This window comes from Pelecanus crispus, chromosome 5, assembly GCF_030463565.1.
Source record: "Pelecanus crispus isolate bPelCri1 chromosome 5, bPelCri1.pri, whole genome shotgun sequence".
NCBI lineage: Eukaryota > Metazoa > Chordata > Aves > Pelecaniformes > Pelecanidae > Pelecanus > Pelecanus crispus.
The window spans coordinates 71582342-71608442 of record NC_134647.1 but is presented as its reverse complement, the minus strand read 5'-3'; the positions used below and the strand labels follow the sequence as shown (position 1 = coordinate 71608442).

At 50.1% G+C, this 26101-nt stretch overlaps 1 protein-coding gene across 2 annotated transcripts in view; it reads right to left on the bottom strand.

Annotated features, from left to right (window-relative positions):
• ZSWIM5 (zinc finger SWIM-type containing 5) overlaps positions 1–25882 on the bottom strand; it is a 100865-nt gene extending 74983 nt beyond the window's left edge. The window contains exons 1-2 of one of the 2 annotated variants that reach the window (XM_075710873.1): positions 25813–25882; positions 25023–25781 (exon numbers count right to left, since the gene is read on the bottom strand). In XM_075710873.1, coding sequence (XP_075566988.1) covers positions 25023–25722 — 700 coding nt within the window. In that variant the 5' untranslated portion in view covers positions 25723–25781; positions 25813–25882. Of the gene's footprint in view, positions 1–25022; positions 25782–25812 lie in introns of those variants that run through there. The other variant, XM_075710872.1, reaches the window with a different exon arrangement.
• Positions 25883–26101: the final 219 nt, after the last annotated feature.

Below are 26101 nucleotides of genomic sequence, written 5' to 3'. Positions count from 1 at the left end.
GGATCTGCATCAGCCATTAACAGGCAGCTCACAGCCAGCTCTCCCAGGGAAGCAAGCTCCAGGATACCTCCCCCTGCACAGCAAGGACCTCTCCTGATGGACAAAATGGAGAAGGGCTTATTTATTTTAGCTGCTGTGAAACGTCTGGGTGCCAGCGTTGTTTAGAGAAGGGACAAGCCTCAGCTAGCTAGTCCGCTACTCAGTTAGCAAGGGTGAAATATCAGCTCTGCTTGGCCTCTTATTAGGTTTGCTGCCCAGGCATCATCTAATTGTCACTCCAGTTTATGAGATGAAGGCTTATGTTAAGATAAGACTGGACGAATTTTTGGCAGCGTGTCCAGAGCAGACAGGAGGCTCAGACCTAATGAAAACTAATTCAATCACCTTCCCTGCCTGAAGTGCCCTCCTGCCCACTGGCAGCAGCAGGTCTAGAGAAACGGGATAGAGCGCCAAGGATCATTACAGGTCCAAGTGGGTGATTCAACCCCAAAGACGAAAAAAGCGTGCTCACTTTGAAATAAATGTACTTGTTTAAAGTGCCAGATGGATCTCATACACTGAACTCCTTCCAAAGCAACAAAGGCTACTTGAGCATACTGTTCTCCTGACCCTGGGGCCAACACCACAGTGAACCCCCTTCCTACAGAGAGTAGGCTTCTTACCCTACCTAAAACATCCCTACCACACTCCAAATCACTAACTCCTAGTGAAGATCATAAGAAGAGATCACTAAATGGAGTCGAGATGGGTTCCTGAAGCCTTACGGGTCATTCAGATAGAAAAAGTCTTCCAAGATCAACCACCTTGAGCCACCTCGATTGGGATTCATCTTGTCCTACTCTGGACTCAAGCACCAAACCCCTCTGTCCTAGCTCCACATCCACCCACCCTCTCCAGTCAGACCACACCCAAAGTGCCCATCTCCTTCCTCAGCAAAGGGAACCAAGACAGTCTGCAGCCAGGTCTCACCTGGGACACACCATGAACCCACCATGAGCATCCCCATGCACCTCCCACCCATCCCATCACGCTGCCAACCTGCTCCAAACTGGCACATTGTGGGGCTCCCCCAGCTCATTGCCACCCCACAGACCAGGAAGAGGGCATGACCTACAGCTCCTTCCCCTAAGAAAACACGCTGAACTGTTGCACTGGGTAAGGTCACAACCAAGAGAAACGTCTACTGTCACTGCATTTGGAAACAGCAAAGCCATCAGAGTTCAAATTTAGAAATGAAGCAAATCAGACTACTTCATATCTGTTTTCGCTCAAATTAGACCTTTTTTTTTTTTTTTTAAAGAAAAAACAAACCTGTGACTGCACAGTGCCCTAGCACCCCCACTCCATCCCAAACTTAGCAGGCGTTTTTCTACATTACAAATTCCAAAGGCGGCTAATTAGCCAAGACTCAGCAAACTCAGGTTAAAAAAAGAAGCTGCTCCAACTCCGTCAGGGAGGCAGATGGCAACGGCGCGTTTCAAACACTGCAGGCTGCATCAGCAGTTTCTCCAGCCGATGGTGTCTGAACAGGGGAGGACTGCAGATTGGAGGCAGCGTGGCGGTCCGTCTGCCAACGGGCCACAAACAGGTGACTCATCATCGCAAAGAATTCCTCTCCAGCTCATGCCATGCAGCCTGGAAAGGCATCCGATTGATTTATTAACTTGCTAAAAGCTTTCACCCATCACAGGTTGGTCTTCATGCAGCAGCCCCAGCCTCACACAGAGACACAAGCGCATTACAGCCATAGTCTGGGTGTTTATTGGGGTCTCCAGAGCCCAACATTTCACCCTGCCTTTCCCCAGATCTGCTTCCCACCTCACTCACTGGGAGGTAGGAAAAAGATAGGGCTACTGCCAAAGATGGGGGAATGAAAACATGTCATGGGAAAACCTGTGCTGGATACATGAAGCAGTGAGATCAGCGCCTATGCAGCCCAGCTGACTCTTCAGAATAATCCCTTACGCCAGCAGGAACCCAGCCAGGTAGACACAATTTAATTAAAATTACGTCAGCTCACAACGCAACAGTTGGAGGTCCCTCTGGACATGGTGCCCAGTGGCTCAGATGTTGAGCAGAGACTAGCAGAGGTCAAACTTCCTTGGACTCCATTCATGCTCCTGCTTTCCTCTTCTCTTGGTTTTAAGCAGGTCTTCACTTCAGGCACCCACCCATGCACTCTTCCCAATGCCCTGAGCTCTCGCCAACACCATAAGCCATCAGGCTACATCAGGAGCAGCATGTCCTGTTTGCAGTGTCTCCCGTCCCTCTCAATCCTGTCCCACTCCTTCAGGTTCTTGAGGCACATCCCAGCTGAGAAGTAACAGTGAGGGCACAGCAGCTGCAAAGAACCATACTGCATTGCTCTCCGTGCTGCTAGGGATGTTTTACACACACTGGGAATCCCAATGAAGTGTCTCTTGGACAAGCCATGGATGTAAAAGCCACATCACAGAGATGGGACTCTGCATTTGCAAAAGAGCACTCGGCCTTTGTGCCGGAGTAGACCAGAGTCAACAAGATACACTTAGGGTTCCAGATGGTCAATTAAGCATTTGCAGGTTCTCCCACTGCCCACAGATACTGCTCCAAAAACCGGAACCATCTGCGGACTCATTGCCTGATTCCAGCTCAGTTATAGTTTGGGGGTTGCACAAAAACATCCATCAGGAGAAACCATGTCATATTCCCAAAGCATCTACCTGGAGCAATGAGGAGCAGGGGACCAGTTTCAGGTAGAGCACGACCACAAAAGACCAAGTTCTCCAGATGCCACCACAGCCCAGATCCACTGCAGCAAATGTTCTCCCTGCACTTACCCAGTTTGCTTTGCATTAGGACTACAGACAAAGAATAGCAACCCAGGGAATGTGGGTGGTTGAATATGGTCTCATGCCCTTGACTAGGATGCAGGACATGTCTGCTGACATGTCCACAGCCCTGTGCGAGGTGAGGAGACCCTGAGCAGTAGGCTAAGCTACCTGTTGTGCTTCCCAGTGCAGGAACAGAGGGCAACTTCCAGCTGAGAGAGCGAGGGCACCTGTACCCAGCACAGCTGACCAGGTCCTGACTTTCACAGGCAGACAGGGTCTGGGCTCCTTATCTATAAGCTTCAAAAAGGTCCAAAAGATAACGAGGGACCAGCTGCCCTGTAAGCAACATTAAAGCCTCTTCAGAACATCCGGCCAGTGCTCAGGGACTGATCAATAGCAATCAATTCCTGTGCATCAGTGGGATTTTGCAAGTGCCTGGTGCTCTCCTGAATGGGGCCATTAGCACCTACAATCTCAAACTAATAGCCTGTAATGAAGGGATTTTACCTATGCTAATAGCAGGGTGGATGATAAACAGCAATTTCACTATCAATGTTCATCGGGGTGAGCGAACCTTCATCTTGCCATGGCAGAGGAGAGAAGACACAGGCAGAGATGATGCTGGCACCCTGGGAAGTCAGCAATTTTAGAGGGACAGGGACAGAGCAGGCACTGGGGAAGCACGGTTCCCCAGGAACTGCTCCCTCACATGGCCCTTTGATGTCCACAAAATCTGAGCAACAATGAGACTTTCCCTCAGTTGCCCCATCTCCCTCCCAAGTGGATACTCTGGTGCCTGGTAAGAAGGGTTGGGTTCACACTGATGTTAAAGCTGTCCCTGCTCACTGCAGGGGGGTTGGGCTAGATGATCTCTAAAGGTCCCTTCCAACCCAAAGCATTCTATGATTCTATGACGCTGCCTTCCACTGGAGACCTACCAGGGATGGGCTTCTCTCCCCTCCTGAGGCCACGCACCTGGCAAGAGTTAACTACATGGCTGGTTCCAGCTCCCGCTTTGTGGGTTTAATACGCCTAGAGCTGTCGCAAGGGTGTTAAACTCCCACTCTTTCAGTTCAAAGGCAGCTTTGCAGAGCTGAGCAGTCTTAAAATGCACAGCTTTTCAGAAGTGTGACCTTTTCACAAGGTTTCCAATTCAGTAAAGATTTGTTTCCTCCCTCTTCAAGCACGTAACTAATGGTAGTCATGAAACACCTCCTCCAACAGCAGCAGGCAGGCGGGCCAGGCTCCCCCGCTGGCCTGGAAATGTCATGACCGGTTCCCTTTGGTTATCACGACGGTGTTTCTGCAAAGGCTCAAGGGCATGGAAAGTCACCGCGCCATCGTCAGGCATCCAAGCCCTTGCACACTCTGTCTTGCATGCAGCAGCACACCACCTCCATTCCGCTGCCCTCTCATCTTCCCTTGCTCTTGCTTGCCCTGGGGTTTCTCCAGGGAAAAGAAGAGGAAGAGGAGCATTTTAAGACGTTTGCACCAATAAATCCTACAGCACACCAGAGCGGAGCATTTTCAATGCACAACAGGCAGCTACCTGTCCCCAGCCCTCACCATATGCCCACTGCCCGGGGCAGCCTCGTTCACGGGTTCCTGCTCTCACCTCTCTCCCACCAAGACACTTGCAGCTCCGGTGTTTTCCACTTTGCAATCCAAGAATAAAAATTACCGCTGGGCAAACAAAGCAAAGCTTTAGGCTGACAGGATGGACAGCTGCATTGCCACCCACAGGGACTTTTCCATCTTAAGTGCCTACAAACCCATAAGCCCCCAAAGAGCCTTGGCACGAGGCACTGCTCCTGGCTCCATCTGCAATGCCATCCCTCTCCTTCTACCCTAAGGCAAGTGAAATCCCTGCACACACCCTGCCTGTCCTCTTCCTCCTCCTTTACTCACGCTGCCTGGAAACCTCTTCCCATCCCCACACAGACTGGGAGGTCTTGAGGGCAGAGGCCAGTTTTCACATATCTGGGAAGTGCCCCCACGTGCTACCTAGCTGTGCATGAAGCACAGAACCACTGAACCACTCCATCAGACAACTCCCTTTCACACGTCATTTATTTCCCTGCAAATTAGCTCAACTTTCCATATTTTGCCCTTTTTCCTGTTTACATCACAGGAATGGGGGGATGCACTGCTCTCCCCTCTGAGGGCAACAAGCCACCTCTCAAAGGCTACCAAACACAACGAAGATGGCACTCCACATATCCTCGCCAAAACCAAAGCTGTCCCAAAGCTTTATTGCTGCTACGTTATAACCAAGGACCTTGTCTCAAGTTGCACCCTTCTTCCAGGGTGCCCAAGCCATCACCACAACAACGAACCCCATGACAGGAGGGAGGTGGTCCATAGAGACATCCACACAGTCCCTACAGCTCAGGAGACTTATGTTATCTTTAAATACCTGGGATGAGTAATCTAAGCAGGCAGGTCACAGGCTCCTTAGGGTGGTAGTCTAGTGCTGTAGAAACTGGACTCAAATCCAGGACCAGGGCAGAAATTCAGTACGATTATGCTACTGACAGTCACCAGCACTGACGTGCCAGGATTTTTGAGCTCACTGCTGGGACACACCACCAATCCCAAAGTTTACAAACTCCTAATCCACGGCACCCTCAATAACACAGCTGACATTTGCAAGGAACACATTATTTTTATGCTGACAAAGCTTCTCCAAATACAGGGCACAACATCACACACACCAAGTTTAGAGTTTGGGTTACAAGCTTCCCAGAAAACCTTTGGGCCAACCAAGGGGGAACTCCAGCCTTACACCAGACTCCATAAACCTGCCACGCAGCTCCCAAAGCAAGCCTTGGCTAACCTGCATTTAGGCATTTTCCCTACCCATTGCGTATTTACCGCACGGGTTTGTTTGGATGTGTTTTGCTCACGATTTGCTCTTTGGAGCAACTCCAAATCTGCCTCCCTCTTAAGTTGTGCTACAATATAGTCATTTAAACTGATTGCAAACATCAGAAGCGAGGGTTGATTTCTTTATGCACACTAATTCTAGACTAGGTCACCAAACTATTTTCATAGTTATGTCAGCACTGTCTAGACAAACCATTAAAAACAGGATGCAATGATCACCAGAAATGCAACATCAAGTTCATGCTTAGAGATACTGCAGGAGCCATGGGGAGAGAAGAAAAAGCCAAATCTGTCCCATTTGCACTGGTTGGCCAGAGCTGGCTCAGTTGTCACTTTTTCGTTTAAGGGGAGCTTTACCGAAGCTCATGAGAAAAATGTATACTTAACTGCAATTTGAAAAAAAATAAGCTGTCATCAACAAGCCTGGAGAACTGCAGGATCTTTTGAAGGACTCTCAATGCAGTCGCAAGCCTACCCAAAGCTGGCTCCTCCGTGCTACTGGATGCCCACACCTCGCTACCAGTGCCAGACCCTTGCCGGGAGGCTAACACCCACATCGGCATCTTCATGCCACCACGCACAGCACCCTGCAGCACAAGTCCCAGCACGTACACCAGGATTCAGCTGCCCCGGGGCACTCACCCTCACCAGCCTCTGGTAGGCTCCCATTCTCACCACCAAAACCACAGCCTCCGCGCCCACGGAGAGATTCTTCCTAGCATTGTGCACCAGAAAGGCGGCTTCCCATTCCTTGCCACTTCTCGGCAGGGAACTCTTCCAAACTCCAAGAACACGAGCTGTAATCTTGGCAGAAAGGGACGCGCGTATAAAAATCACCACTCTGTCAAAACAGAAAAATAATGCAGGAGCTGATCTGTGCACATTAATCCGCTGCAGTCAATGAGGAGACAATTTCCCTGGAGAAAGTCATACATTAAAAGGAAAAAGAAAAAAAAAGGGAAGGGAAAAAGATTAATGTGACTTTGAAATATCACAAGCACCGTTTATCTTCCTCCTGCCACCACAGGTTTCTTGTCTTTTTTTTTCCCTTTTTTTTTTTTTTTTTAAATACGAAGAGCCTCAAAATTCATCGTGAATACAGCCCTTCCACCTCAGAAGTGCAAACACAGGTACGTTACAGTATAGTAAAAATATAAATATAGTACCATTTGTTCTTTCAGTATACAACCTTAACATTTTAAATTAATTTAATAAAAAAAAGCAATTGCTTTTCACTAGCATAACCTTCTAATTATACTCAGAGTAGATGGATGCTTCTCGGAGCTCCTAATTATGCTAGTTGTTTGGTCACACACAAAGTTCAGTCCTTGGTACTTCTGTGACTGCATCAAACCCGGGTACAAAACATTGCTCCCTGATATACATTTAGCAACAGATATAGAGCTTAGGCCGTGGCATGGGCATGACCAGAAATTCAAGTACGTGTTCCCTTTCTTGGGCAGGACTAACAGATTTTTTTGCCAGTTAAAAAAATAAAAATAACTAAGGTTCAAACTATATAACACAAAGATGACAGACATGCTTAAAACTGAGGTGAATTGTGCGAACTCAGCCTTTGGCAATTCTGAAACAAATGAGCTCACCATACCATTTATATTCTCATTTTCCTTTTACACATATCCCATAGATCATAAATATACATTAATAACAGTAACAGTCAAAGTTTACATTCGGCTGTAACATTTAGGATCAATACTCTTCAAATGACCTTTAATAGTAATGAGCTGCCATAACACTGTCTTGAGGACATTAAATTTTTATTAGAAATATTTTATTACAAATGTTCAAACCTGTCTCCATGCACTTGTGCACCCATACAAATATTCTCCCGCTATTATATTTTTCCTTGACAAAAGAAAAAGCAGATCTTCCAAGGTTTTTGAAAAAATGTGCATTATGGAGGCTTTAGATATTTCACATTTTCAGATGTGGGGTTTTTTTTCTTGTTGTTTTTTAATCAGAACCCATGAGCCAGGGGTTGGAAAATCATCCACGTTTCAAAGTGATAAATAGGAATTGTTCCCACGTGGCTTGAACAGGACAGGACCAAGCTCCCAATTACCATAAGCCCTCAATTCAAGGGGGTGGAGGAGGTGGGAAAAGCTAACGCCCCGTGGAGGGGTGACCCAGGGCAGCATCACCTCCTGGCCCTGCAGACCACCCCTGGCTCCCTCAGGAAGCCAGCCAGAAGCTCCGCTCCACTCCTGCCCCTGCTCTGCGGGGGCCCCGATGAGGACCCCCCATCAGAACAGGTCCATCTCATACAGCTCCGGCCGGCTGAAAAGCAAAAAACAGAAAGATGGGGGGAAACAACAAAAAAAACCAACCAAACAAAAAAAAATTGAAAACATCTAGTCAAGATACAGCCTCTCTTTAATTTTTTTTTTTTTTAATGACTAGTCAAGTTCAAAGTCAGATCATGTCCACATCTCGCTGCCTATTTTAAGAATTAAAAATAATTCACAGGGTGGGGGGCTTGCAGCAATTTATTTCTTCAGTTGCAGGTCCTGGACTCAAACCATAGAGAAATCTGATTTTAGCAGAACAATGAAACCGAGAGGATGGAGGTGAAGTCAAACAAAGGAAACACAGGGGAAAAAAAAGATAAATATTTCTCTGCATTGTTATTAGATGCCACCTCTAAGAGTTACAAATTAAACACATTCAAGGCAGAACGGTCTCTTGCCGTTCATGCCCTTTGAGGAACCTGCCTTGGCTCAGCACAGACGCCAGGTTGCTACAAGGAGCCCAGACCTGACTGGAGGGCAGTGCAAGCACATCCCCACGTTTTGTTCCGAATTTCTTGCGAGTCTTGACTCTTAAGAAACATTTCTATTTTGCCTCTCTTGTTCACGCTGATCTAGAGCTTAGTCTCTAAAAAAACATTTTGTGATTTCCAAACTGCGCTTTCTAAACGGCAGCGATCAAATTGGAGGGAAGCACCCCTGTAAAAGCACCAGAATACGGCAGACAACCTGATCAATCAGTATTTGCGCTCCCTAACCCCCGCGATTTTTAGGGAGATGCTCTGAAATCGCAGCAAATATCTTTCCAAGTCCTTGGGAGAGGATCCTCCTTTCCGGTGGCGGTACCGGGAGGGCAGGCAGCGGGCACCCTGCCGGCAGCGCTCTCCTCCCCTCTCTCAGCAGAAGGCAAACCGCATCCCCCCACCTTCCCAAACCCCTTATCTGGGTCAGGGCAGCGGCAGCCCCTCGCCACAACCCCCATTTCTCCATTGGCTCTTGAGGCGGCTCATTAGGGTGGAGAAAGGCTCCGGCACATCATCTCTGCGGGCTTGTCGAGGGCTGATCCACGACGGGTAATTCCCACTGCTTAATGACCTGAGACCAGCCGAGGCGGAAGCAAATGGGAAAGGGAATCTTCTCATTTGTTACCCATCCCCACATCCCGATAAAAAGAATGATTACACTTTTAAGTTCGAACAATTCCCTGCAGTTGTAGCCATGTCATATCTAGATTGTCTAATTTACATGCATATTCATAATCCCTGTGTATTTAATTAAATTCTTCAATCCCTGGAGTGTCTTTCCTAAACAATAGTAATTTATCTTGCACAGATAAGGGTGCCCTCGATTTATTCCACTCTGTAGCTAGCAGCATTTCCTTCTGATCAAGGCTAGGAAGCAAACTCGAAGAGAGGGAATCTTTAAATATATTTGAATTGCAAGATTAGGCTGCTTCTCTTTCTTTCTCTCTCACCCCAAGTTACCCTTTTAAATGATAAACACTTTCTCCTGAGCTCCGAGGAAAACCTTTCACCCAACCTCCTGACAACAGTTACATGCTCCAAATGCAAAAACGCTGCCCAAAATACAGGTTGCAAAGAGACCTCGCAGACTTGGCATCACGAGCTACCGAGGAGCAGGGGCTTCATCCAGTGTGGTCCATGGGACATCCTCTGCACACACCTTTCACCACAGCCTCCGAACTCCTCTATTGCAGCCCATAGCAAACAAGCCTCACGGTAAAAAGCTGCAGCCAGGAGGATGAAGAGTCCTTCATCTTTCCAGCAAATATCCCTACACGAGGGGCTATTCCTCGGTGGATAACCTCAGGCATCGAGGAGAGGGCCAGACAATGCACCAGACCCCCTGCGACGAGACAGCCCTTCAGAGAGACACTACCTCCAGACCGCTAACCCTGTTCAAATATTAGCATGGGGAATTTAACTCAGCCTGCAATTAGAAAAGCGTTAAAATATTTAGCAAAGCCAAACCGACGAGAAGATCGTGATTGGGGAAAGGAAAGGAGTAGAGTCTGGTGCTACAGCACGTTTTTTGATTGCACATTTCTCACACCCCATTAAATCCGTAGCTCTTAATAGCTTCGCTCCCTCTCCCAAACCTCAGCTTGTGGCTCCGGGAACAGCATCGAGGTGGGGTGGAGAAGCTCTGGTCTCTCCAAAAGCCTCTTTAGTCCCACCAGCTCTGCGTCACTGCTGCCTCCCAGAGCGGTGCCAACAGTCCCTGCCAGGGCAGCGGCCATCCCGCCACCTGCGCGGAAGGGATGCTACGCCCCGAGGAGACTCAGGGATAACCCCAGTGCTGCAGGAGATGTGGGGCCAGGGCTGCTGTCGCAAGCCTTCTGCATCCACGTTGCAGCCAAGGTCCAGGGCAGCCCTTTGGCTGGAGAGGCTGCTCACAACCAGGGAAGCATCCCTCTGCTCCGGCCCTGGTTCTTAATCTCCTCTCCAAGCACCTGCTGCTGACCGCTGCCAGACACAGGGGAATCCAGCCGCTCTGTTCCCAGCCAAGCCCTCGAAACCCTTAAGAGATGCTGCTACTATTTATGAAAATAAGGTCAGGATCCTGCTGTCAGCTCCTTCCTGAGCTGCAGCATCACCCATGCTATAGAGGCAGCTCTAGGAAAGCCCTCAGGAATGGGACTGCTGGGACTCGATGACGGAAAGGCTCCAAGTCACAACCACTAACCCTGCTCCGGAGTAAAACCAACCTCCTCCCACCTGGGTGTCTCTGTGCCCGCCTCCCTGGGCAACCCCATCTTCCAGCTTCACACACAGCCGCATCCACCAGGTCCTCCTCTGGGCCATCCTCACGGCCACCAGACCCCTCCTTTGCTACACCACTGCATGGCAACCATGGCTTACCAACCACAGCCCTACACAGCAGCGTCCCGCTTACACCACCCCTTTACACTTACTTGTTTCCCCCTTCGTTCAATAACAGGAGAAGCATGGGACAAGGATGGTGGTGGTCTCCTTCGGCGCTGGAGCCAGATCCAGCGCTGCCCTGAAGGGGAAGCACAGCCACGCTGCCGCATTAACGCCGGGCTCGGCACCCAGCAGAGCCCGTGGGACAGCGAGGTGCTGTCCTCCAACGGTGACGCGGAGCCTGCCTGCCGATACAGCTTGCCATTGCCAAATCCTCTTCCCCAGGAATTTGTAGCTGGATTCAGACATTCCCAGCCTGTTACTTATTTCAATGCTTTCAACCCTCCGGAGTACAGGGACATGCTGTCTTAAACCTGCTGAGCCTCATGCCAAGAGGACATCTGCTTGGAAGGCAGCCCCTCCAGCTGACCCGGCCCTGGAGGGCTGCCTTCCCGTCTCTGCAAGATCCCAAACATACCCTTGCACCCAAAAAGTAAAGCCAGTTCACAGCAGAGCCAGTGAGCAAGAAAAGCCGCTCAGGCAAACCACAGCTCCCATTCCCACTTCAGAAGCTTTGCAAGATTTTTAGACCTTGGAAACATTTTCTTCCTACTCAGGGCATTTTTAGGTTAGTGGTTCATCAAACCTCACAGTCCAGGAAACCTTAGTGTGGCTGACCAGTGTGTGGGTGTGGGGATGGGTGGGGAATAAAAAAAAAAACAAACCCCTCTCGGGCATCGGTCCTTCCCACAGCGCTTGAACCGCAGGCTCTGGGCTGAGCTAGGAGCCACCAGAAACAAGCCCAGGCAGGCAGGCAAGGGAAAACCTCACCACTGCCTTGTGCCTCCTTCAGATACAGGGAATGCAGAGAGGGAACAATCACTCATGGAAAGCATCAACCTTCCATTTGGGATGCTCGCCAAAACACCGCATCCCTACGTGAGGAGCAGCCGTGCCTGCTAGGCCCCTCTGCAAACCCCCAGAGGTGCTGGGTGGCACCAGCAGCGCCGGGTGATGCCACCATCAGCAGAGGGAACATGCGACATCCAAACTCTCCATTTGCCCAGGAGCAGGTCTCCAGCGTAACAGAACTCTGACTCCCTGCGCTGACTTCATTTGGCTCGGTCCTTTTTGCCTAAGCCTTACCTCACATGCATTGCTCAACTGCAAAATAACAATGAAGCGTCGGTCACTTCAGGAAGAGCCCTCAGTACCCAGAAGCTCACCCGTCTTGAAAAACTAGTGCTTTCAAGCAAAAGCCCCAAATTTGGACAATTCCCATTAAATCATTTCCCCGCCATCACCTCCCCTCTTTTCCTACAGTAGAAGGCAAGGAGCTGAGCCATGGCTAAAAACATCTAATCATTCATCTTTATCCTGCCCAGTTTTGGTAAGTTTTTATGATTTTCCAGGGCCTAGGTAACAGCAGATTTTTATCACAACACAGAAGGAAAGGCAACAGAGCAGAATTTGCCTCTGCCCCCTCTCCCAGCAAGCACAGCACCAGTTATAACACGCTTCCAGTTCCCCTTCTGCCCCTCAGGTAGCCCATGGGGAAGGCAGCCCACCGTAAGCCACTGGCAAATAACCTCCAGCAAGGCACAAGGCATGGGAGTCTTTCAAACTAAATCACCATGCTGAATTTTAGAGATAATGGATGTTTGCGCTGTATGAGAGCTATGACTCAAAGTGGAGAGAGTGATGCACCTGAAGATACCCACTCTTTCCACATCCCCTCAGCAACATAGTCACGAGGTGACCAGAAACCATCTTTTCCCAAATAACCAGTAGCTTCCAAACTGGGAAGCAAATATTTGCTCTCAGTACACCTCACCTGCATGGGAGCAGCCTGACCTTGCCAATCACCTCATCCACCCCAACCCTAAAGCAGCAGAAAGCAAGGACATGTGCTGCCCTTCAGCACCCATTTGGTGAGATGGTTTCAGAAGCCATTGTCCTTGCACCGCAGAGGGCTGTGGACAGGTTTTAACAGCAAGGTGCCGTGTCCTGGCTCTGAAACCAGCAACCTCATAAACCACTGTCTGAACATGCTCCTCAATCTCAAAAAAATTGGCTATCAAGCCTTCAAGTGTGCTATCAGGCACACCTGAGGGGGGTTTAGCCAAAGAACCTGAATTTTATGTAGTGGGATGGTGTCCATGAAGCTAAAGCAGACTGAGTCAAACTCAAGACAAGTAAGAGATGCAAAGAGCTCTAGGAAGGAGAGGCAACACATAGTTCCATGCCATCTGGGGGGGGCTGGAAACGAGCCAAGGGGCTAAGCTCCACTCTGCACCATTTCAGAGTACATGGCTTAAAAGTACTTCAAAACCCACTGCTCGTTCTCGGTCATCCTTGCAACCACCTGCTTTGCACCTGTCGGTGAGTAATATTTTCCACAGTGGGAAGCACATGAACAGAAGCGGCACACCAGAAGCCACCAAGCTCACCATCACGCTTGGTCACACATTGGTCACAGTTCCTCTCCATCAAAACCTGCAGGAGCTTTTAAGGTCCAACCTCATCATGAGCCAAAGGGGCAGAAGAGCACACTTCATCATCCCACTCGCCACCTTTCAAAGCAGAAGGTATCTCCTCACTCTTTCCTCACCCATCCTCCAGTTTCCAGAATCTATCTCCTAACGCAACAGGTCGAGCAACACAGCGGGGGCCACGACAAGAGGAGGTGGCTGGGGACAACACCAGGTGCTGGAGCTCTCCGAGCGCTCTAAAAGCATCTGTCAATGATGCCAGCTGACCTCAGAGACAGCCAACCTGCTGAGACCCCCAGTCTCTCAGTCCAAGTCTTCAGAGAGCTCAGCTGACCTCAACAACTTCCCAACACACCGTAACAACATTTCCAAAGTGGAGTTTACAGCCTGATTTTTCAACCTTCAGGCCAGATGCCCCTTGTTTTATCAAGTCCACAGTTTATGGATGAAATAAGGCAGGCTTAAAAGAGGGGAGACTCAAGAGAGAGAAGATACTTCCTAACAGGAAAAAAAGAAATATAACTTAAGATGTACCTCAAAATGTAACAAACCTAGGGGACAAATTAAAAAAGGAAACCATAAAATGCTTGCTCAACTCCTTTTTTAATTCTTCCATCCGCTATTTTACAGTAAAGTTTCATCTACTGTATATAATCAGATATATGTGTATACGTACATACAGATTTATTTGAAATTCATCCGTACAGTTTTTGACCCCAAAGAAATTTTAACTGAATAAAGAGCAACTATTGGAGAAGGAATAGCATCACCTCAGGCATAAAGGTCTCAGAGATGCTGCAATGTAATTAGGCGAAGGTTTCAGACCGTGGTCTGCAGACTCTTGCAAGGAAGGCAGACTGCTGCTCGCCTTCAGCTCCCCACGCAGGGCCCTGCAGCTCCAGGAACATTTTAAAGACCTGCAATTTGGAAATCAGTTGCAAATCCCTGACCCAAAGCAGTTCACCAAGAACCAGAGGCAGCAGGACAAATAGTGCACAGCATTCCTGTCACTGTGCCCACTCTGGCTGCCTGGCTCAGCCCCAGCCTGGCCCACTTCACGCTCCCAGAAATGCTGCAGAGGAGGTGCAGCAGACAACGTGGCAGCCCTACCCAGAGGACTTGGGGGACAGGCCCTTCCTACAGACGGTGTGTTCGGTCACCAAACTGCAACTGAAGAAGACTACCCACTAACCGTCTCCCACCCTACCACCCCTGCTCTTCCTACAGCAACCCCAAAACCCAGGTCCCAAAGGCACCTCTCCCATCCAAGATGCTCCACAGCTCTACCAAGCTCATCCATGCCCCATGGATGCTCTTGTACCAAACGGCTAAGGCTACACAGCACCCCCTGACCGGCCCTGCAGATCACACATTCAGGACCATGTTACACTACAGCAACCTCAAGCAAAGCCCAGCAGGTTTCCCAGAACAACCCCATCCTCATCCTGGCCCAAGTCCTCCTGCAAAACACAAAACAGCCTTTTTGTCATTTGCTAGGAGAAGATGAAGCTTGCTTGGGGTTTCTTGATCCATGAAAGGGTTATTTCCCTAGAGATGGGAAACAAAACAGAGAGATAAAAGGCCACTGATCCAGTGCTAAAAATCCAGCTGTCCAAACAGGTATCAGTACAGACCTTAAGAAGCTCCAAGAGCAGCAGGTCCAGGACATGAACATGGCCCAGATACCCAAGAGCCAGCAGACAACATGAGTGGGAGAAGGGGAAGGGTAGACCAGTATACAGGCAAAGGGGATACCCTCAGTTTGCAATCACAGCCCCATACTAATCATTTTGGTGTAAAGGAGATCTCAAACTCATTTAGGTCATGGTGCTCCTCCTGAAACCCTAGAATCCACCTACCAAATGCCATCATACTTTGTAATTAAGCACTTAAAACATGCACAAGGAGGGAAGGAAATTGTCTCCACTTACGCAGCAAGGACCAAACACCCCACGCTTTACTAGGGTAGAAGAAAGAGCACCACGACTGCAGAGCACCCAAACATCACATTCCCCTTAGGACCCATGCAGTGGGCTCTCCTGCAAGAGGCTGACCTGCCAGTGTCTCCAACAACCATGAGGAAAATCAAGGCGATAAGCAACACTAGACATCCACCAACCGAGCTAAGAGGATGAAGCATTTCTCTGGAAACAATCACGTTCTCTAATAACAGGGCTGCAGCGGTGGCGTGAAAGAGAGGGAGGAGGAGCAGGTGGGGAGAAAGGGACTAGCTGGATATTTATCCCATCCTCATCTTTGTGTTATCAGTACCCCGGTATCAGCATTGTTCAAAATGGCTGCTTAGATGGTTGCCAGCAGCAACAACAGAATTGGTCCATCTGCTGGCATTCTCCCTAATCCATCTCAAACACTTGTCTTCTTTTTAAATGCACGCAGGGGAAAGAAGGAAAAAAAAAAGTCCGCCTTGTACAAAGAAACAGAATCCTCCTATAACAGAGCCTTTTAACTAGATTTTATGCCACCCCTGTTTCCAGGACACACAGACAAAAGTTAATTTTACGATAAAAGAACCAGTGTAAGGTGCTTTTTTGTTATGAGATCAGAAAGCAAATGGAATTTGAATTGTCTGCAGTGGCATGTATCTGACAAAGATTAATTTAAACAGATATTGTCTCTGAAACCAAAGTCCATTGAACGGCTTCACAGCCTATCAACCATGCGAAAGCAGCTCCTTCAGCAGCACTGCTGACTCCACCACTTTCTTTAAAAATGGCTTAACCTATTTCTTGTAAGATAAAAGGTCATATATAGTTCTATTTTACAAACCCATAATAGCCAAAGCCACACCAAGCGAGGACAATCAGGAGAAAATAATAACGGGGGGGATTTCCTCCCCCTTCACAGACAGATGCTCAACACTTGCTGGGTATTTTTCAAAGCACGCCGGTAGCGAGCGGCTGCAGCGCCGCCGAAATGTTTCGACATCCTTAGAATAGAATAAAAGCCCCGGGGCCTCTGCAGGTCGCCCATGCAGGATGGAGGAGCCCACCCCACGGTGTGGAGATGCTGCGGCAGGGCAGCTCTCCGCAAACGGCATGGGATGCTTCTTTCACTGGGATACAGAGCCATAAGGATGCGGGAGGAGCAGCCAAGCTGCCAGCTCCCTTGGTCCCTGGGCCAAGCAGGCAGGGGCAGGCAGGAAGGGAGAAGCACTGCTCCCCGGGCACTCGCTTGCCCCCCCCGGTCCCTCTCTGAACACTGGGGTATTATTTCTCCTTTTAATCACAAGAAACAGATCTGTGCATGCCATCGGCGGGCTGTGCGGATGGAGACAGCTGCTCAGACTTCAATGGGACACACACGCACAGAAAAAAAAAAGAAAGCTGCAGAAATCCAAATCCTGCAATTTCTTCCCTTTTTATTTCCAGTTTATACAGAGCACCGCAGGGAAAATGTTACCAGACAGTTTCAGAGCATTTGATACATCAACGACCCAGCTTTGGGAAAAGAACGAAGGAGAAGCAAAATAAAAGATGACAGCCAAAAGCACTTTTAATATAGTTTCAGTACTTTCAAGAGAAAGCTTCTGTACACAGAGCAGCCAATGAACTGTTACCAAAATAAACACAACTGACTTTAAAAAAATTAAAAATTTCTTTCTGATGATAAAGAAAATCAAAAGAGACGAGAACCAGCGAGTGAGACAGAAAAGACATTTATTTTTCATCCTCCAGACACACTTCTTTTAATTTGGCATCCAAAGCCATTGTAGTTCATTAATGCAAATTTTATTTATCTCAGGAACCCATTTGTTGCTCTGCCACCCCTTTGATAGGGCACTCGTCTTCATCAAGGCAGCCGCACATCCACAGCCAGGGCGCAGCACGCGGCACCTCCTGCGAACCCTGCCTTTAAAAAACACATAACACCAATAACGAGTAATGGCTATTATTGGCATCCCGAGCAGTCACCCACACACCGCCATCAGCTGAAGGATGGAGGCCAGGGGTACTGGACGGCATCCGGAGCGGAGGCACAGCCTGTCCTGACCTTGCCAAGGTCTCAGACACCAAGTCTCCGGCGTTCCCACGGGGAATCCCTCCCCGCCGGCAGCTGCGGGGCACGGGCACCGTCTCCAGGTGCAAAGACAGCAGCCAGGCAGATACCACACCACATCCCGCTGAGCGAACCTCAATAACGATTAGCAGCCCCCGGTCAAACGAGCTGGGTGGCGTAGGTCCAGGCAGCTCGTTACGGGCGTCCAGCAATAACGCGGCATCGCAAGGGGGATGCAGACCCCCCTCTCCCATTTTAACCCAGGGATGACAGCAGCAGGGCATTTGCAGGCAACCAGCCGGACCAACATATCCGCATGCAACCTTCCAGAGCTGGCATCCCCGCAGATCTGCCTCCTAAGCACATTCGTGGCTTTGTTTTTAATGATGTGACAAATGCCAAAAAAAAAAAAAAGAAAAAAGAAAAATCCCTGGCAACGTGCACCTAGAATGCGACAAGTAAAAACCCAGGATTTTATTAATTTCTGCATTACTTCAAATGCACCATTTTACAAGGACTAACCCCAATCCTGCACAAAATCCTAAGCCGTAAGCTTGAGACAAAAAAGCAAATGCTCTTAAAATGCAGCACTAGAAAATCCATTTGAGAGAAATGCACTGGTGCTGTGCACAGGTGAATCCTCGGCATTTAATAAAACACACCCTCCACACCAAGTAGAATCTATTTGTGTTTAAACATCAGGGGTTAAAAAAAAAAAAAAAATATTGAATTTTTGCACTCCTGGGACATTTCATTGTAAAACCATGAAGATGTTTTCCCCCCCACATCCTCCAAGTAGTGGTTTTGCAGGACCTGTGTCTGTCTGAAATGTTATCAGACCCCTTCCTAACTCCCATTGCAAAGGCACAAGAAGTCGGAGGTCAAGCCTGTACATCAGACCCTAACCTTGTGAAAGCCAGGTCAAAAATTAAGCAGGTCTCAGTCCTGCTCTTCCAGGCGTGCAGGAGAGCATCTTGAGGGTCTCAGCAGCTCTGCCAAGGGACAGGGAAAGCTCCTCACCACCATCGCATGTCCTGGCTCCATCCAAAAGGTAGACTTGTCTCACAGCACTTACTAACGTAGTCAAGGTTTGGTGTCTTTGAGTTTTTGTTTTCATTGGAAAATGGATTGATTTCTATTGATGCTGATGCCGAAGAAAGCCAAGACTCAGCAGAGGCAAAAACTCGTTACTCAGAGGAGCCCCTTTCCTCCTCTCATCCCCAGAAGACGAGGAGTATGAAAACCCCATGTCATAACCTCTTCGAGACAGCATCAAATCTAAGGTAGGACATACTAGAAACTCATTTTAATATGCTCAAGATAGCTATTCCACACCTCCAGCTCCTTGCAAAATAAAGTCATCCATGCCAGCCACAGATGGGGAGATCAATGGGGAAACACATGTTCAACCATCACCTGCCTGCTGCTGAGCAAAGCCTGGAGAGGACCCCGGCACCCACCTTCCCAGGTCCCCAGCAAATCCCACCCACAGCCCCACCAGAAGAAACAAGCAGTGTGAAGAGACGGGGGAGCAAGCAAAAGCTCCTTCCCCACCACCTCGCCCAGGACCTTATGCAAGATCTGCTCCTCAGAAGGTGGCCACAGGAACAGAAATCAACACCCCACACCCCCGGGAGAAAGAGCAACACCCCTACATCTCCAGAAGAAAAGTCACCCGCTTTAAGCACGGAGCATCGTCATGCAGCAACAAGCCTTGGCCTCTCGCTGAAAATCCGCGGGCTCACGTGCCTTGAGAAGGTGAGGAGATGCTGCTCCGCCCGAAATCCCCGCTCAGCTCCTCACCCACACGAGCTGCTCCAGCCTCAAAGGCAGGGGTGGCAACGCAAAACTTGCATCACCGCTAAACACGGAGCTCTCCGTGTCACCTAAATGCAAAAACCCTAAAAATTAAACGCAAGCACAAGGTTGGCCACACCGTTCATCTGAGCTAACCCCAGACAGGAGCAGGTCTCCCAGTAGATAAGGGGAGCAGGACATAACCCCAAAACCACCAAAGACTCACCGCCATCCCCATGAACTAGGTCCTCCTCCAGGGCTAGGTTTACATATACGCCAAGGAAACTCATAAGCCCACGAACTCTCTCTTCCACCCTAATGCTACCGAGATTACTTTTTTTAATACATATTCCCAAAGAAAATTAAAAACTGACGCACCACAAGAGACAATTCACAGCTGAATGTGACCTTACAGAGCAATCGGATAGGCGAGCTCATTTAAGTTTTCCAAAAGTCCTATCTGAGGTTAGAGGGACTAATCATAAAACATCTAACATCAAAGCGAGCGTCAAATAACAGCAAAGCACATTCCCTTGCACAAAGCTTCAGAAACACAGCACGCAGGCACATGTGGTTTATGTTACTGCAGTTTTAGCACAGTTAAATATTTTCTAAAAAATTCCCTCTAGATGTGAGCAAAATTAAAATCTGCTGTAAATGACTTGTATGTTGGAAGCAGAGAAAGCCAGTGTCTCACGTGGGCTAAGCTTTATAAAAGCATAGGTAAGAACAAACTCCTATTGCCTGCTCAAGCCAGAAACCAGGACTTGTCACGCTTTCTCTCTGAAAAATGCTTCAAACCTATTTATTCTTAAAGCCAAAACTAAGTATTTAATTTCTTGTGCTTTATTTTTCAGGTCTCTAGCCTCTTTAAGCTAGCATTGTTTTGCCTGGAGTAATTAACCACCCAGTTAAAAAGACATCCCAGCTTCAGAGAGTCTGGTTACACCATTAAAAAAAAGACTCAAAAGCCAATAAATAAATCTGCTAAAAAAAAAAAGTTAAAATTCCAGCTGTCAAAGTTTTCCTAGCTCTCCCTGCACAACCAGCATGAAACTCTGGTGGTTTTCATCATCTCCCATTCCAGTTTCTGTAATACAGTCCAGAACATGTTCAAGAAATATCTCACCTATGAGGGAGCAGCAATAAACAGATCATAAGTTATAATGCCTAATAATCCTTCCTTTTAATTATATATGTTAAGAAAAAAAAATAATTAGAAACATAAAGGGCTTAATGTATATTTAAAGTGTTCAACGGATTCCATCATGATAGGGCTAATGAACCTCTGCCGGCCCCTTTTATGTGGTTTAAAGTATTTTAATATACGTGGTAGGGTGAAGTAATCTACCCATAAAGAAAAATAAAGTAAAAATTAATTAGCAAATTGGAAACATGTTGTACTACAACTGCCCCACCCAAAAACTAAGAGGATACGGAATAACTAAACTCCCTTAGCAGCACCCTGACACAGGACACCGGATTTCAACATGAAAAAAACCCCCCATTTCATGACCCATGGCGTTCCTTCCAAACCTGCTCTCGCTGGATACAGCCTTAAACCTAGACTCGGGAGGAAACCAACCTTTACACAAAACAAAAGCAACCACAACTGGCCCTAGAGAGCCCCATCAAAGTGTTTTCCCCAAAATAAACAACTCTATAAAGCAGCACACCACCTAGACTTTTAAAAACAACTGGATACAAATTTAGACTCTGCCCCGTACCACGTCACAGGGAAGGGAAACCAAATGCTCGCCTAGAAGTGAGCATTTTTAGGAAAAAAAAAAAATCTAAAAAACCTAAAAGTAGTTTTGGAAAAAAACCCTAAAAGTCGTTTCAAGGACATTAAAAAGCATAGGAACCCATTGGTATTTTTACCTCCAAAGCTGCATTTCAACAGGCATCATTACAAATATACACTGAGAGAAGCTGAAAACCATAGTGTAACAAAAAGCTTCCAAATCAAAACTCCTCCAATTAAAATACCAAAGGCATTTACAGGTATTATTTACAGGTATCAGGTCTATCTTAACCTCTGCCCAGGCAGAAGGCTGTTGAAGCGGGGTCAGAAAATCCCCCGCACCTGGACATCCAGCTTAATCACGGGACTGGGAACCACGGGAAGGTACCCAGGACTGCCCTGCAAAGCATCAGACAAAATACTCCGGACTAATTGCAGGTTTGAGGAAAAAAAAAAAAAAAAACACCACACCACAGGTTCCCTTCAAGTGTTTACAAAGCCAGTGCATTTTAAAGCCCTGCTTCATTGTTACTCTAGCAGGAAAAGTAAATTCTGCCTATGTACTTATGGCTGGACCGCATACCTCCCCATCAGGGCACAAAGGCTTATCTGTGGGTAAGGAGCCATAGGCAGCACACACCATATAGGCTCCTAAGGGGTTGGTTACAACGCAAAGAACACCACAAAGCTCAACGCTTCAGGAAAAGGAGAATTCCCACCTAAAATTGCCACGGACACTCGCCCACCCATCGGCAGCCGCGACAACTCGAGGGCAAACTGTATTATACTGGACCGCGGAGCGCAGGCGAGAAACGTGAATTTGTTCTGCTGGATCACAGCCTACTGTCAAAATCCACCAAAGGCCTTTTCTGTCTCCAAGAACCCAAGAGATAATGGTGTAAAAACTTTTGTTCATAAATATTTATGTGAGTGAACTTGTTAAAAATTAACCGCCGTCGTTAAAGGTTTTGTATCCTTTAGGATTCCCGGCATGCAGTGCAGTTGCATGCTTTATATTAAGCCTGGCATTTCTGCATTCCTTTCCTGCATGCTTTTGTCATTTGTCTAAAAATTAAAAGGAAAAAAAAAAAAACCCACACACCACACACACACAAAGACAGGATCTGTACACATAATAATAAAGCAGTTTTTAAGAAGACAAAGATGCCTGTGTTCAACATCCAAGATCTTTCTTTGAGCAGGGGGGAAGGAAAAAAAAAAAATCAATTTAATGACTCCAGTGAGATCAGGGTTTAAGCCTCGTTTAAGTTTTACTAAGCATGAAGGAATTATTGGTTGATAACGTGGCATATATAGGGGTTTTTTTGGGACCTGCCAGCTTTGTAAGCACAAGGGAACTGGATCCCAAAGCAGTTTGTCCCCACAAGTACAACCCGCACCCCTCCACACCATCTTCCACCTCCAGAAGACCATTCCTCTTGGATTTTGGCTTTCAATTTTTCAAAGAGATTTTTCCAACCACAGGGAGAAGGAATTTCACGTCCGTACAATTCTTATTTTTTCACAGGTCTGAGTCAGAAACATGACTGTACAAACATCTGATCTTTATTAACAGCAAATCTCAACTGTGCAAGCCTCAGGTCGCGACGCCGGGAGCTGGCGGTGTCCATTAAAGAGATCCTCAGAGGGGAACAGTAGTTTTGATTTAGCGCTGGTGAGCATCAAGTAAGCCAGTGTTGGGGTTTTATTTTTTTCCAAGACATAATGGTTCCCATATAAGCCGACAACCAAGTTCCTATCTTAATTGCAAACACACACACGCAGCCACAAAGTGTTTGTGTCTCTGGTGGCTGGAGCTCTTCCACCTCACCTTCCAGCAGCATCCGCAGGATGGATGTGGAAAGTTGGCAGCGGACACCTCAGCTACGCCTCCCGTCCACCCCAGATAAACACGCAGCCCTTCGCAGCCTTTTGTTTGATGTAAATCTTCCTCCTCCACCTCTGCTGCGACGGGGCTGCTCCCGGGACAAAACCAGAGGTGTCCGACCCCGCGTCACCCACCCGCTGCCATCCGAAGAGGAGCCGCGCTACAGCCAAACCCCCCCGCTCCAAAGGCAAAATCCCACGGCGCGCATCCCGCATGCCCATTTCGGGCTGTAAAAACAAGAGATAAATCACCCGCCGACTTTGCGGCGAGCACTTCCAGAACATGCCGCTTCATCGAAAAAGCTGACGGTGCGGAGGACAATGGGCGCGAGCTCCGGTTTCAAAGCTGGGCAGACGGTTTAGACTTGTCAGGGGATACGAAACGCCAGAGCCGGGACCGTCCTCCCCGTCCTCTGGCTCGCCCAAAACAGCAGCGGGAAGCGCAGGGAGACAGGGCACGCGTGACGCTGGATGCCAGCGCTGGACGTCACTTTGGGATGGGACTGCTCCGCGTGTCCCACCCGCACCTGACCCCAGCGCTCACCCAGATCCTTCACAGCATTGGCTAAAACCTTGTCAGAGGCACGTTTCGAAGAGAAATGAATTTAAAAACTAATTAAAAAAGATAATTCCTTTGTACAGAACCAGTCCTGGCTTTAGGCAACCGTTACCTCCATCTCCCACTTCCTTGCCGGCTGCTCACTGCATCCGCACCGTGGCGGGCAGGTCAATAAAGCATCGCCCACGGTAAGCTATTATTTCCTCCCCCTCCTAATTTTAAAGTTCCTGCAGAGCTACTCCTCTCCTTCTAAAAAAATTATTTGGTTTTGAGTTTCAAAGTGTTTTAAACAGACTTGGAATAATTAATCATCTTAACGCAGCCCTTAGAAAATATTAATTCACCCGAAAAAAAAGGGTATAATCATACCCTCAGAGAAAAACCTTTTGTGCTACAGGAATTTTCACTGCGTATCCTCAGAGGTGGAAGGAGAATTCTTCTGCTGTCTCCTATTTTCACGTCTCAAAGGGAAAATGTTTTGATAATGCTCTTCCGAATGTAAACTGTACCAAATGAGATTTTTTTTTTTTTAAGCTGTTTTTTCCCTGAAAAGGAAGGAGGGCTCTTTAAATAAACACAGCCGAACTATCCATTCCTTACAACAAAAACCACCCTCCCCTTCACTCATTCACGCCATACCCTGGCACAAAATGAATTTACATTTCGCATTTGCAAAACAAATTCTAGCCTAATGTCATTTGAATGGGAATGCGCATCTCAATCACTTCCAATAACAACCAGGAGCGGATTATTTTATGTAAAACACCCCAATTTGTCTCTCTTTAAATATATACAGATATAAGGCGGATTTCGGACGGGGACAGGGACTGGAAGGACACGGGAAGAGGAACAACATTTCCTCTCCGACAATCCCCCCTCCGCCGGCGCACACAAAAGCCACCTGCCCATGGAGAGAAGACACGATGCCATTATTCCCACCACCATTCCCACGGCCCCTCCGTCACCGAACGGGAGCCAGAAGGCCGCGCGCATCCATCCCCGCAGCGCCCATCGCGCCAGGCCGCTGGCTGTACCCACCAACCCACCCAACTTGTCACCCCAGCCGCTCCCCTCGCCCTCCGCCAGCCCGCCAAGGGGGCTGGGGAGCCGAAAGCGGGGGGCAGATGCCCCCCTAGGGATTTTTCCAAGGGGGGAAAGCCCCTGACAGAGCAGACAAAGGCGAAGGCGCGGAGCTGCTGGGGAGATGCTTTGTGTTTGCGAGCCCACGTCCCGGTGGCAGGGCCAGGACCCCCGTGGGAGCGTGGGTGCGGGTGCTCGGGGGCGAGAGGGGCGCCGGCTGCGGGGGGCGGCTGGCAGCGCTGCGTGCCCTCCATGCAAATCCCCGACGGGCGATTTTGGGGCGGCGGGGGGGGTGGCTTTATTTTCCCACTCGGGCTGGATGGACGGCGCCCACGCTGCGGGCCGCTGCCGGTGACACCCGGGCACACACGCACCTCACCGCGGGGGGGGTCACCCGCAGCCCTCCCACCCCCCAAACCCAAAGCCGGCATCTTCCCAGCGGAGCACAAGGCGGTCCCTGCCCCCGGGGCAGGATTTTCCTGTCAAACCACAACCGCGCCAGACAAAAGGCTGAAGTGTTCGGAGGGGGTGGCGGGGCCGGTGGGGGGGGCGGACCCGACGCAGAGGCCCCCCGGGGCCCCGTCCCGGCACTCACCGACTTGCAGCACGTTGTCCACCGCGCCGGTCTCCAGCAGGCGGATGCCGCGGCGGAAGGGCAGCCCCTCGCCCTGCGGCGCGGCGGCGGGGGCGGCGGCGGGGGCGGCGGGCGGCGGCGGGCCGGCGGCGGGGCTCTCCTCGCCGGCCGGGGCGGGGGCAGCGGCGGCGGCCGAGGGTCCCCCCGCGGCGGCGCTGGCGGGGGATGCGGCGGCGGCGCGGCCGGGCTGGAAGCTGGAGTACATGCAGATCTGCCGCTCGCTGCGGGGGAAGCTCCAGTAGACGATGCGGCGCTGGACGGGCTCGGGGATGCGCTGGAAGCGGCCCTCCACCCGCTCGAAGGCCCAGCTCCCCGCCACCCGCTTGGCCGCCGCGTCCAGCAGCGACTCGGGCTGCAGCAGGCTGCCCGCCCCGCCGCCGCCGCCGCCGCCGCCGCCCCCCGGCCCCGCCGCCGCCGCCGCCGCCGCCGGCCCCGCCGCCCCCGCCGCCGCCGTCCCCGCCGCCGCCGCGGGGCAGCAGCCGGCCAGCGCCGGAGGGGCCCCGCTGGCCCCCGCGCCCGGCCCCGCGCCGGCCCCCGGACGGGGGTGAGCGGCCCCGGTGCCGCCCGCCGGGCAGGCCCGGGAGCACAGGCGCTTGGGGCCCGGGGCGCCGGCGGGCAGCGGCGGGCGGAGCAGCTCCTCTCCCTCTCCTCCCTCCGCCATGGCTGCGACCGACTGAGCCCGGCGAGGGGAGGAGAGACGGGGAGGAGGAGGGGGGGGGGGGCGGGGGTGGAGACTGGAGGGGGGGGGGGGCGGGGGTGGAGACTGGAGGGGGTGGTCCCAGCGGCCGGGAGCCGGCCCCCGCCGGGGCGGGACGCCCCGCAGCCCCCTGCCCGGCCCCGCCGGCAGCCGGACCCCCGCTCCGGCCTGCCCCTGCCCCCGCCCCCGCCCGGGGGCCGGCTCCGTGGGGGCGGGGAGCGGGGGTGAACCCTGGGGACCGCCCCGGTGCCCTCCCGGCCGTGTCCCCAGGCGGCGGTGGGACGCACGCAGCCGGGCTCCCCCGTGCCCGGAGGGCGGGGAGCGGGAAAGCCCCGCGGCCGCC